Genomic DNA, 14,358 nt, shown 5'->3' with positions numbered 1-14,358 from the left:
AGATTGCCTTGGACTTATGCTGAACATTACCAGACAACTCTGAAGGAACCCCTAAGGCATCTGCACCACCACACTACCCCCAACCCTGCCATGCCTACACTTTTTCCATCATCCACGAACTTTTTTGTAGAAAGAACTGTAGGAGATTTGTAAGTTAAAATCTACACTTTATGATGCCACTTTGATTGAGTTGTTACATGAATTTACAGAGGATGGCAATCAGGAGAGTTCACATTCTTCTAACTTGTCCCACAAAACTGGAATGACTTGTGCAGTAGTTAGACTCTGTACTTTGGAAGTGTCCTCGGAGAGGAAAAGAAACACATATGACAGAAAACAACTTAGGGGAAAGGAATCTCAGAAATTCTTCTCTGTACACAATCATATTGAATTTGTGAAGCAGGCTCACTGGTCCAAGTAGGCTATTGCTGCTCTTTTTTTTAAATCCTAAGATCTTCAGCAAATTGGAACTAGTCCAGAGAATCACTCTGGCCCCGATAATGTCATACTACAATCCCATGTTTGTCCAGAAACCGCGCTATTTTCTCTTCCAGGATGTTGTACTGACCACAAGATGTCGAGTCGGAGGTCTGTAGATTCCAAGATTATCCTTTCATACATTTTCTAAATTGCCACAATTCATGTTTCTCACCAGGCTCTTAGAACAACTTACATTAATTCATATATCTCAAAAAAAACTGAAATGTGATCTAAGCTGCTGTGTAGCATTGTTGATTGTACATTTAATTTATTAGTAAATTGTGCCTATTTCCTATACTTCTGCAGAGGCATAAACCTTCATGATGCCTTTGCTTTTTCAGTGTCGCATTTGCATGCGAGCTTTGTTCATTTTCCATGACCCAGGCCCTTCTGGATGGTCGCACTTTTATCATTACCCATTCCTTTATGATCTCCTGGACATATAACTTTGGCTACGCAGCACAAATCCACACGTGCCAGCTTGCCTACTAAGATGCCAATATTGCAGTCATGAATTGTACACACATTTCCAGTTGGTGATTGAACTTGCCATACTAATGAAGAAACAATTACAAAACGATCAGACCTGAAGCAATCATCATTAACCTGGTCTCCAATTTCTCCTGATCTTCCACCTCCAGCTCCCTGTCCAAACTCTTTATTACTCTTGAAAGGTAGAGACAGAAGTATTGACATGACAGAGCCTTCCTCACTTTCTTTAAGATACTGACAATCCCCAACTGAAGTCCCAACAGAAAAGCCCCATTGATTTTGTGAAGGAGTTTGCTTAAGCTCTATATTTAATGGAATTTTACCTGGATTGAGAATTAATTTGGCAGTAAGTAACAGAGATGAAGATCAATGGAAAAGTTGAGTCAGGAGTGCAATATTTCATCGAGGTCTGTTTTCATCCTTTGCCGTTCAGATTATTGAAAAGTGAATTGGAAGAGAGAAATGTTATTAATGTCTTAAGAATAGCACATTATGTAAGTAGGTGACAATAATATTCAAAATGTATGTAAGGTGAACAAGTCAAAGAATAAAGCTACCCTGATTTAATTGTTTTTATAATGATAATCAAAATGAACTTACAGGTATTAAATTTTGAAAAGTAGATATAATTTTTATACCATTTCTTTCAGCTGTTGTTGGAACATTTGGAATGCCTAGTGTCAAGACACGAACGATCACTGAGAATGACAGTGGTGAAGCGACAAGCTCAATCCCCTTCAGGGGTTTCCAGTGAAGTTGAGGTTTTGAAGGCATTAAAGTCACTTTTTGAGCACCATAAGGCTTTAGATGAGAAGGTAAGGGAATAGTTTAGAGGAAAGTATGATCCCATGAGCAATCATTCCCAGTAGGAATGCAGTGGAAATATACCAGAAGAAATATGAAATCAATATTTTGAATTTATTTAATCTAAATTTGAGTATCTACTAAGTACAATGTATTTAGTGCTAGTGATACCTGTTGTTTGTAAATTGTGTATTTGATGTCTACTGATTATTTGCTGAAGTCCTGATTGTTAAAAGCAAATGGAATGGAAGAAATACAAATGTTTCCCTGTAAAAATGGAAGGTTTTTTTGTCCTACTAAACTATTATTTATTTGACCACTGTTAGCAGTTGTATCTGTATCAAAAACAAAATCAAAAGAAGTCAGAGAACAGAAACAAGCTCTGGAGTTCTCACATAGCTCCATGCTATATCGAGCAGAAGTGCTCAGTTTGTATTTTAGCTGTAGATGTAATGTGTACAAATAAATGCTATGTGCACTATTTTCCTCCCTGGATTTTGTTGTACATAAGCTACTGTTGCCCATCAGTGACCTTTTAATTCAATTATTTTATCATTCTTACTATGACTTGCACATCCTGTCAAGTAAGACAAAATGGCTAAAATATCTTGAGGACATATCGAGGACATATCAAGCACTTGGCATGTTGGGTATGCGCCCAGGTCTGGAGGTAGTTGAATTATCACTGGAATTCATAACGACTGTTTGTTGGTCTTGAAGCTGTCCCAATGAAAGTAGTTGGGAAGGTATGAACTATGGTGGAGTTTACTGATGAGTCATTGTGCAACTGCTGCAGTAAATTCTGCAGTATCAATAATACTTTTGGAGGAGCAGTGCATCCACTAATAAAGAGATTTTTTTGAAGAATTAATTTCAAATATCATTGAGCTCAGCCTACCAAGAAGTGAAGCCTGAGGCCTGCACATACAGCATAAAACAGACAATGCATTGAATTTTTTTAGCTATTGCATTGATATGTATGTTTGGAATGTCTTATTTAAAGCATCTTGGGAAGGTATTTCAAGAAATCATTATAATTATTATTTTGTATTTCCTTATCCCTCATTTACAGATCTGCTAAACAGAAAGTATTTAAATTCTATTATCTGTTGTTTGTAAAATGCATATTTATTGGCTAATATATTACATTTACTGAAGTTGAATATAACCCCAGATTGTGAAAACCAAATTAGAGAGAGTGAAGAAGCAAAAACTTTCATTATTAGAATGGGAATTTTTTTTGTCATGGTGAATTGCTATTCAATTGATTAGCGCCCAATCTTCGTTTCTCCGGAAGGGATCAAGCCTCCAGGCTCCGTAGTCTGGGGCCCCTACAAATGACTCAAGTGTTTATAATCATTTAATGTGCCCTGCAGGGTTTACAATATGATACAACAAGTTCAAATGCACAAAAGTTAATTTGAATGTGTCTTAAAAGGAAGGGGAAAAAAGTAACTCATTTCTTAGTAGGGGCAAATTATTGCACATGGTGGAATCTGAACCGAAAACAACAAATGCTGGAGATCATAACAGGTCAGATAGCTTGCTCTCCCTCCGTGAGTGCTAACGTTTCAAGTCTAGATAACTCTACAGAACTGAAGTGAAGTATGGAGGAGGCCGCATTTATGCTATAGCTGGCCAGGTGGGGCGTGGGCGAACGTTATGGCAGTGCTGGGGTGTAGACGGATGGTGGAGAAAAGGTATTGATAGTCCAGATTAAGTAAATCGGCATGTGAGAGTGGCAGAACAATGATGTGTCTAACTGCCAGATTTGAAAGAGAAGACAGTCCCACGGGGATAGGGTGAGGGGAGAAAGGGCATGTTGACAAAGAGTGTAACTTGAAGCTGTTGAACTCAGTATTTACTTCAAAAGGCTGTAAAGTGCTTAGTCTGAAGATGAGATGTGTTCCTCCAGTTTGTGCTGTGATTCACTGGGCCAGTGCAGCATGCTGAGAACAGATAAGTGGGCACACAAGCAGGACACTATGTTGAAATGACCAGCCGTGGAAAGGTAGGCGCCATGCTTGCACACAGACAAGAGCTGTTTTGCAGTCATCCCAGTCTGCGTTTGGTTTCTCCAATGTAGAGTTGGCTACACTGGGTGCAGTGAATACTGTACACGAGATTGGAGGAGGTACAGGTGAAATGCTGCTTCACTTGGAAAGCCTGTTTAGGCCCTTAGATGGTGAGCAGGGAGGAGGTGATGGGCAGGTGTTGCACCTTCTGTGGTTAAATGGGAAAAGTACCGTGGGAAGGGGATGTGGTGTTGTAATCGTGGATTGGACTAGGGTGTTGCGCAAGGCAAGTTTCCTGCTAAATGCAGACAGTAGGAGTGAGGGGAAGATGTGTTTGGCGGTTCTGTTCTGCTGAAGTTGTCTGAAATGGCGGAGAATGATCCTTTGAAAGCAGAGGCTGATGGGATGAAAAGTGAGGACAAGGATCCAATCATGTTGTTGTGAGTAATGGGAGGGGGCAAGGGTGGAAGCACAGGTGATAGGTCAGATGTGGCAGAGAGCCCCAAAAGTCACAGTATGTGGTAAACCACAGTTATGGAAGAAGCAAGCTAGGTCAGCATGGCTGTTTTGGAAGATGGCAGATGGCATTGTCCAAAGAGATGCCACTCAGACAAAGGAACTGGGAGAATGGGATGGAGTGGGTACAGGATGTGGGATGTGAAGAGCTGTAGTGAAGGTAGCTATGGGAGTCAGTGGTTATGTAGTGGATGGCAGTGGACAGTTCATTCCCTGAGTTTGGGACAGAGGGGTCAAGGAACGAAAGAGAAGTGTAGGAAATGGATGATGTGAAAGTTATGGAGGGGTGGAAATTCAATACAAAAATGAACAAATTTTTCAAGGTCCTAGTGGGAACATAAAGCAGCACTGAAGCAGTCATCTTCCATGTACCAAAAAAAAGTTGGTGGGGGTGGGGGGGAAGCAGGAAGCCAGTATAGGATAGAGACAAGGATTGTTCCACACACCCCGTAAAGAAGCAGGCATAATTTGGACCCATGTAGGTGTCCACGGCCACTCCTTTGTCTTGCCAGAAGTGAGATGAATTAAAGAAGAAATTGGTTGGAGAGAGAACAAGTTCAGCCAGGCGGAGCAGAGGGGTGGTAGACGGGGATTGTTCTGGCTTCTAGTCGAGGAAAGAGCTGACTGAGAGTTCACAGACTGTCCTGGTGGGGGATAGAGATTTAGAGGGATTGGGCATCCAAGGTGAACAGGAGGCATTTGGGGACGGGGACCTGGAAATCATCAATATTGTCAGAGGAATCGTGGATGTAGGTGAGCAGGGTCTGTATCAGTGGAGAGAGGATAAGCCAGCGTAGGAGGAATTGCACTCGGTGGGGCAGGAATGGGCTAATATAGTAGGCCTACTGGATCAGTCTGGTTTGTAGATTTTGGGAGGGAGGTAGAAGTGGGCTGCCTGGAATTGGGAGTCTACACGGTATGTCCCAGATGCTAGCAGTGCTGCCTCATGCACTAGGAACTCGAGCTGAATTCCAGCCTCAGGTATCTGTCTGCGTGGTGTTTGTACATTTTCCTCATATCTGTGGGGATTTCCTCTGGGTGTTCTGTTTTCCTCCCAGTCCAAAAGATGTGCAGGTTACATGGATTGGACATGTTAGCTTGTCCATAAGGATGTGCAGGTTAGTCATAGGATATGAAGGGTTACATGGGCAGTGTATCTGCTTTGGGTACACAGTCAGCATGGACTTGATTTGGCCAAACAGCCTATTTCCATACTGTAGTGATTCTATGATTCAAATTGATGTGGCCTTAGCAAGATTTGTAGCAGAATTGCAGGAGAAATCCACAAGGCCTATCTCAAAGTTGGGAAAAATTCATTTCATCTTTGACAAATTTACAAAAAAGTGTGAACTTTTCACTTTGTAGCAGTGAGTTGCCAGTTAAGCAGTATAATAGCTTGTTAAATGCTGCAGTGATGCAACAACTCACCTCAAATACTTGCTTCCTTTCTTACTAACCAAGCTAGACATTACAAATTCTTGACGTGGAAGTCAGAACAGGTACCTAACACCTTTAGCTCTCCACTGACTGCAAAAAGCCTTCATGTTGCTCACCATCACATATCTCAGGGCATGATCCATAGGCATTGGCCGCGTTCACCCCTTGACCATGGACACGAACAGTCCCTGATATTTGCCAATCCCTCATGAACATTACGGCACCTTTCTAAAATCGACTCGCAAGGCTGCTTAGAAAGCACAATTATTTTACTTTGTGCACAAGAACTGGCATACAGCTCATAGGCCACATTTAAGAACGTCTCACTTACTCTCAGTACTCAGCCACTTGTATAATTACAGCACCTCTGCCTTTTCTGATTATGCATTGCTGTGCCAGTTCACTGTCACATAACCAGGCAGTTTCCCTTGTTGGTCAGAAATCTGCAGTCAAAAGGGCGTACGTCTTGCAGTTGAACACAGTGCTCTGTTATACCATATACAGCAAGCAACAGCCATATCTCAAACTTTTCAGGGAGTAGACCTGTCTGAAGTCAACAAGGCACCTGTCAGTCAGGGGCTCCTGGCACTAAGTTAAGGGCAAACTCCACTACTAGAAGGCCACAGTCAGATATTTGATTGGAACGATCTTATCAGGGGACCTGTGCCTCTGTAGGCCAGGGAACAGGTCATGGTACAACCTATAGCTCCATAACTGTTGGTGGGGTAAGGCTGATGCAATCAGGGAGAAGTGCAGCCATCAGACAGGGGTCTGGCACTATCTGATTAGGTCATTCAAGGGCATAAGCAACAGTCAGTCCATTGGGCCCACCCAAGAGACTATAAAGAAAAAGAATGGCAGTAGAACAAAAAAGGCCACTACCACAGATAGAGACTCAAATCTACTTTTCAGTATTGGAGGCTGCAAAGGATTGGGTAAGGGAAGATTTTAGTTCTGAAGAAGGACAACAGTATTTGAGAGAGGGAAAGCTGTAAATCATGGATGGCAAAGAGTGTCATGTGTTCACAGTTAAGGGCACGCTGGCTGCAAAAGGCAGAAAGGAGAGTCCATGACAACGTGTGACATAATCACGTCAAATGCTAGGGACTCTACTAGAGATATTAGGAGCTGCGAGAAACAAGTAGCTAGGCTAGAGGAGGTGGATGTTAGTAAGGAAGATGCACCAGGAATTTTGAGGAACTTGAAGAAGATAGATAAGGCCTGTGGGCCTGATGGGATTTATCCAAGGATTCTGTGGGAAGTGATGAAGAGATTGCAGGTCCTTTGGCAATGATCTTTTTGTCTTTACTGTCCACAGGTATAGTGCCGGAAAATTGGAGAGTGGCACATGTCATTCCCTTGTTCAAAAAAAAATACGGAATAGGGATAACCCCAGAAATTACAGGCCAGTTAGTCTTATTTTAGTGGTGGGCAAATTATTGGAAAGGGCTTTGAGAGATAGGATTTATGATCACTTGGATAGGCACAGTTTGATTCATGATAGCATGGATTTGTGAAGTGTAGATCATGCCTCACAAACCTTATTGAATTCTTTGAAGAGTTGAGCAAACACATGGATGAAAGTAAAGGAGTGACTGTGGTATACATGGATTTAAGTGAGGCATTTGATAAGGTTCCCCATGGGAGGCTCATGCACAAAGTAAGGAGGCATGGGACAGGGGGAATGTCGCAGATTGGATTCAGAATTGTCTAACTCTTAGAAGACAAAGGGTGGCAGTGGATGGAAAATATTCAACATGGTGCTTAGTTATGAGTGGTGTACCACAAGGATCAGTTCTGGATCCTCTATTTGATTTTTTAAAATAATTTGGATGTAGGCATGGAAGGGTGGATTAGTAAGTTTGTGGGCAATATGAAGGTGGGTCGAGTTGTGGATAGTTCTAGGCTACAAAGGGACATTGATAGGATGCAGATCTGGGTTGAGAAGTGGCAGATAGAGTTTTATCTTGAAAAGTATGGGTGATTCGTTTTGGAAGGACAAATTTGAAATCAGAACTCAGGGTTAATGGAAAGATTCTTGGTAGCATGGAAGAGCAGAGAGATTTTGGGGTTCATGTCCACAGTTCCCTGAAAAGCTGCCCCCCAGATGGATAGAGTTGTTAAGGTGGTGTATGGTGTGTTAGCTTTCATTAATAGAGGGTTTGAGTTCAAAAGCTGTGAAGTTATGCTCCAGCTATACAAAACCCTGGTTTAGCCATATCTGGAGTGTTGTGTCCAGTTCTGGTCGCCTTACTACAGGAAGTATGTGGAAGTGTTGGAAAAGGTGCAGAAGTGATTTACTAGGATGTTGCCAAGAATGGAGGTAAGGTTTTAAAGGAGGAAAGGTCGAGAGAGCGTGAGCCTTTTCTCTTTAGAATGACAAAGATGAATGTTCCCAAGAGGTGTAAAATTTTAGAATCCCTACTGTGTGGAAAGCGGCTATTCGGCCCATCAAGTCCACATCGACCCTCTGAACAGCATCCCACCCCGATACCCCATACCTGTAACCTTGCATTTCCCATTGGCTAACCCATATCGCCTGAACATCCCTGGACACTGGGCAGTTTAGCATGGCCCTTCCACCTTACCTGCACATTTTTGGACTGTGGGAGGAAACCAGAGCACCCAAAAGGAAACCCACACAGACACGGGAAAAACATGCAAACTCCACTCAGTCACCCAAGGCTGGGTCCCTGGCACTGCAAGGTAGCAGTGCTGACCACTTAGCTGGTGAGGTGTGCAGGAGGCAGCCTTGCTGATTCTTTGTCTTCCAATCTCTTGTCCTCAAAGGTCAAGGTGGTGGTTTCTGGCAGAGCCAGCTATTTCATCATAGAAGTTGTGATCATCCCGCTGGTGCCTGCAAGACAAAAAAAAAAGAGAAAGAAATAATCACAGCCAGTTGTTAGAAGTAATGTAAAATGAATGACACTGACAACAGGGCTTGTGTGAGAATCACAGTAGAATGTAGAATGGTACTAACTTGGTTGGGACGACATGATGTCTCAACATTCCTACAGGAGTTATTTCAGTCTCCTCCTGTGAGGACAAGGATTTTCTCCTTATATAGAGGAGGATTCTTATTGTCAAGTGCCTCTTCATCTGTTTGGACCTTTCCCTTGGAGATTGTTTTTTCTCATTACAGAATAAAACAGAGGGAGAGAGTGGGTTGAAAGTGTGTAACACTGCTGTTGTGCATGGGAAAAGTAACAAGATGTTCAGAGTAGGCACCACAGACATGACTGAGTTAGTGTGTGAGATGGGGTGAAATGCAAACAAGTGAGGGAAGATGTTGCACACAATAATGAGACTGGCAGAACCAAAGCCTTGATGGGAGTTGTGTACAGAGCGGAGATATAAATGGTATGAAGTAGCAGTAAGAGAGTGTGACAGTAACTCTGGGACAGTTGGCACTGCAGTGAGAGGCCCTCCAAAAATGATTGATCCAACTCAACTTAGCTAAAGAAAAGTAAGATTCCACCCTATAATTATTTCTATCTTTCATCATAGTTATGTCTTATCTTTGTTACTCTTAATTAATTTAGCTCAATGACAAAGTTCTGAAAATGCTGAGAGTTTATCAGGCTGATTTGCTCAAATACTAGAGACATTTAGGAGGATATTAGAATGTATGTTTGCATGATGGTTCCTTGAACCTGTTCACATTGAGATATTTCTGTGAAAGCATGTCAGAAGGCCTCAAATGCAAGGACTCAACAGACTGGGGTTGGAACTCTGCCACAATGCTTTGTTGATTTGCATATTTGTAAATATGTGTGTGATTCACATAATTTGTGCTGTAACTTTGTTACTACTATGTTTAGTGGAATTTCCATACAGTTTTATATTGGAAACAGCTTATTTGTTGTGATTGGATAAATTGTAACGTAAGCCGAGAAAAACAGACAACAACAAGAGAAAAAGGCAGACCAAAAATCTTAACTATTGATTAGCACCAAAAAGCTTCGTGAAATTTTTGATCCTCTAAAGTCACAAAATAGCATCAAATAATGTATCTTTAGATTTCTTGGGCTTTCACTTTGCCACAGTTTGTAGTATTGGTCAGTTTTAGAACTAAATAAGCTATTCACCTGATGAATGAATGAAGTAACATTGAACCAGGATATTTTTCAGTGAATTAATATCAATAAATGGGCATGAATGAGTAAAAATTAGCAATCATTACATTCATTTTCAGATATTAATTAGGTTTAATATTACATCAGTTCAGCATTGGGATTGCCTGCAGCAAATCCACACAGCAGTGATCTCAAAAATAAATCACTGATTTTTGAAGTGTTTCATGTAGGTACCTAAAAGAGATTTGAAATATGGAAATACAGGCTTATTACCTGTTTAAAGGATTCCATCAAGAAATTTGAAGTCAGTGAGCATGTCAGATGAAAATCATGATTCTTCAGCAGCTGCCAATGAAAGCTAAGTTGAAGAAAAATTTAAGATAGCTGTTTACAAACCACTCTTTTGGAACAGGAGAAGAAAGACTGCACGACTGAGACCAAATGAGTTGCAGGTGTACTCCACTCTGCAGATAGTCTGCTCCAGTACCTGCTTTCGTGGAACTTACCTGATAACTGCTGCAGGTGACCAGCAGAACAGTGACCCCATCATTTAGATAAGTTACCTCCGGAGGTGCATTATGACTGGTAGCCCATTTCAAGTATATTTGTTTATTTGAAGGGTTACTTTTCATTGATCCTGGGATGTCACAGTTTGAATGCACACTAATCCCGTCAAATCATTAGTGCCAACATTTCAAGTCTGCATTCTGACATGAAGGCTCACCGACGGAGAACATACTTCAGGAATTTGCATTCTGTCTTTTGAGATTCTTTTCTTTATCTGCAGATAATCCATGAAAGCAAATAATTTAGCACGAGGAGTGGGTGGGAACCATGTCTCAAAATGGATTATATTTATTTTCTGTTTGAGACTTCACATTTGACTTCTGAATTTGTTTGTACGACACTTTACAAGTAGCTCATTAGTTGTGAAGAACTTTGGGACATGCTGGGATTGTGATAAGGTGCGACTAAAATATCAGTTTTCCTCTGTGTGGAAAGTGGCACTATAGCCCTTGTTGCCATATATTTCATTATTAATATTAATGAATATTGCTGGAAGAATTGTGCACCACTTTTTTAAAAAAAGTGATGTGAAAGAATTTGAAGAGCTTTAAGTATATTTGATGTTTTTAACCTTAGTTGGATCAGCATTTTGTATTGGGCTACCAGAGAATGATGTGTTTGATATGCAATGGACATTCTCTATATGGTTATTTGTAAAACTAAGGTCTCTCAGAGCCTCAGATGCGTTGTTTTATGGTACAATAATCTAATAAATCATAAAGCATATGTCAAATACATATACTTTTTGGGAAATAAATTATATAATAAATAGGTTCTTGTTCAAAACCATTATGCACATATCACATTTGTTCAACATGTATAGGATTCATTCAGTGCACTGCATCATCACTTCTGCAACCAGGAAGGAGTTTTAAATTACAGCATGGGAGTGGGTGTAAATGCATACAAGCTGTTTAAGGGAACAATATCATAGTATAAACCTTTACCCTTGCAGGACAGAAATGTCTGCATTTAAGTTGTAAAACAGACAAATGTCTCAGGATATACCCCTGCATCTTGATATTAACTATTGTGAGTAGGTTTTTTGGGCTGCCTGATATTCGTGGTCTCATAGGTCAAGAACAACACAGTAGAGATTAACTGACTATGAGATTACAGTTTGAAAAACTTTTAAACACTGAACAGAACAGCTGCTTCTTTACCTCGGTGAAAAGTTTTCACTCAGGTGTTTTTCTGAGAGAGTGGTTTCAGTTTAGTTTTAATTTGTAAGACGATAGAGGTTATTTCTGCAAGGTATTGGTTTTGATCTTTACTTCACAGCTGCTGATTTTCATAGCATTATGGTATCAGTTTATGCAGCTTTACCTTTGCACCTCTGGTGAGGAACACAGAGCAGCATCATGCAATAGTCCAACCAGCAAAACCAACATAATAGGAACAACAACTTGTTAGCAACTTATTGCTCCACTGCATAGAAGGGGATGAACACAAAAAAAAAATGGACACAGTGGCAACATCCCCAATACAGGAAATGCCAGTAGATGATCAGATTTTTGAACATCACTGATCAAAAGTGCCTCAGGAGACTCAAGTCTCAAAAGGACAGCTGCAACCTCCTGGAACAAAGCCTGCTGCCTTCTGGACCAGGAAAACATGCATTGCCTGTAGTAGTCAAGATCATCGCAGCCTTGAATATTATTACTTCTGCCTACTTCCAGAGATGAGCTGGAGACATCTGCAGGATGTCACAACCTGTGATGCACAGTATTACTCCAAAGTGGCTGATGCCATGTTTGCTACTGTACAGTTGATGAAGCCAAATCAGCACAAGACCCTTAGGATTTTCTGAAAAAATATCTGCATTCTCACACATTTATGGAATCATAGTGTACACTTATGAGGCAACCATGGTATAATGATACAAGGTTACAAATATAGTTTTGGCTCAGAAATATATAACTAATTAAGTAGAACATATATAAATATTGAAATCACTTAAAAATTCATGTAGGAGTTAACCATTAAAAACTCCTTTGCAGCCAGCAGGTACAGCCAGAAAAGTTCACTTTGAAAGTAGGATACACCTAGAAGGGGACATGGAGATGATACACATTGAATTAATTCAGTTAATAGATTATACCTTTACTTTGTCTGTGTATTAATCTAGTAACTTAATTGTTGTCTGTGTTGAATACAGGACAAAAAAGTTTTATCACTGCAATGAAGGCATGGAAAAAGACATGACAACATTTCACCTAGACTTGAAAATAAGGTACTAATTTTGGAAGGAATACAGTAGCCTTTCAACTTCATAATTTTGGCATTCCAGATGTGTTTTTCCATGCTTTTGTGTCTAAATGAGTTTGCCCCGCTCACCAATACATGGTCAACTCCTTAATAGCTTTTTGAATAGGCTTCAAGGGCCCATCTGTTGAGCCACTGGGGACTGAGTAGATAGACTCTTCCTTGTTCTTGGAACTACAATGCTAATAACACCCGTTTTGTAAAGGTTCTGATTTAATGGTAACTCACAGTACATTGATCATGGGAAATGCTGTCATTGATAGTAATGGGAAGCATGTTGTTCCTTTCCTTCTAGCGATGATTAATGCTTGGCACTTAAGTTATGAATGCTATATGCTCCTTGTCAACCTAAACCGTCAAGCAACATCTACTTGACCTGGACTGATGGTTTGGGTTGACAAAGAGCATATAGCATTCATAACTTAAGTGCCAAGCATCAACCTTAGTGTAAAGGTAGCATTTACCTCTGGATTCTCTGAACAAGTGAAGTGGGTGGGCATGATCATGACTCATTTGTCCAGGACTGAAGTTAAGCTAGCAAGGGACACTGCACTAAGAACTCCCCTCACACCCCTTTAACCCAGGAAACTGACAGGATTCAGGCAAGTGGAAGATGTTTATTCAAGCAGAAACCAGTTTATACAGGGAGAGGGCCTGGGATCTTCCTTAAATCTGACTTTGGAAGATAGATCAATGACACATGGTCTGATTTACAAAGAAATGCAGCATTTTTGTACATTGTGTTACAATCAAGTGCAGTGTGTCCACTATCCTTCCCCCCCAATCCTTTGGGACACCTAATCAGTGATGGGAACCTATGAGCAGCCCCATGATCTTATGGTATTAGCCAGACAGACATTGTAATCTCCAGGCCTTGGGATCATTCTACGCATTCTATTTCACTCACATTGCAAAAGTTTAATGGCTATGCTCCTTTGGGTCTTCCTCTGGCTTGTTTATCTGTAAAGACAGCTCAAATTATATTCCCCATTGTATTTTGGTGCTGTCTTTTATCAAATTCAGTTACACCTTTTGTTTTCCAACTGTCCCAATTACATGTAAAAATAAAAAGTCAGTTAATTTTAACTAATTGCTATAAGGTTAACTTCTGTTATAAAGTTACATATAAGTATAACGTTATACTACTACTTCTACTGTCAGCATTTTGTAATTTATGGGTTCTGATCAATCTATCTTGTTCAGGGCATAAGAGAAGGCATCTCCTAAGGAGAGTTAATCTTCACATCTGAGCTTAACTGTTTAAGGCTTGTATAATATTCTGGTTTTGTACTGAAACAAACTCCTGTGATTAGAGATAATAAAATGTGAGGCTGGATGAATGCAGCAGGCCCAGCAGCATCTCAGGAGCGCAAAAGCTGACGTTTTGGACCTAGACCCTTCAGAGAGGGGGATGGGGGTGAGGGTTCTGGAATAAGTAGGGAGAGGCGGCAGGGGGGAGCAGTTAAGACTGAAGAGATTACAAGAAAGTTGCAGTGGGAGAGAGATTCCCTGAGGTTGGTCTGGAGGGAGGAGGGCAACTTCTTTTAACCTCACTGCGAAGCTTCTTCCAGGGATGCCTAACCTGAAGTAGTTACCCTCCTCCCTCCAGACCAACCTCGGAATCTCTCTCCCCCACCTGCAACTCTTGTAATCTCTTCAGCCTTGAAACTGATCCCCTCCCTACCTATACTCTCCTCTCCACCTAT

General features: G+C 40.8%; 1 protein-coding gene across 13 annotated transcripts in view; it reads left to right on the top strand.

The window, feature by feature from the left end:
- ppfia2 (PTPRF interacting protein alpha 2) overlaps positions 1 to 14,358 on the top strand; it is a 418,215-nt gene that overhangs the window by 131,864 nt on the left and 271,993 nt on the right. For 12 of the 13 annotated variants that reach the window (XM_048548309.2, XM_048548305.2, XM_048548307.2 and 9 more), the window contains one exon: positions 1,623 to 1,787. The exons of the other annotated variant lie outside the window; for it this stretch is intronic. In XM_048548309.2, coding sequence (XP_048404266.1) covers positions 1,623 to 1,787 — 165 coding nt within the window. The remainder of the gene's footprint in view (positions 1 to 1,622; positions 1,788 to 14,358) is intronic. 13 annotated transcript variants of the gene reach the window in all.

Source organism: Stegostoma tigrinum, chromosome 18 (assembly GCF_030684315.1).
Source record: "Stegostoma tigrinum isolate sSteTig4 chromosome 18, sSteTig4.hap1, whole genome shotgun sequence".
Classification (NCBI taxonomy): Eukaryota; Metazoa; Chordata; class Chondrichthyes; order Orectolobiformes; family Stegostomatidae; genus Stegostoma; species Stegostoma tigrinum.
This window is presented reverse-complemented; position numbering and strand designations above follow the sequence as displayed.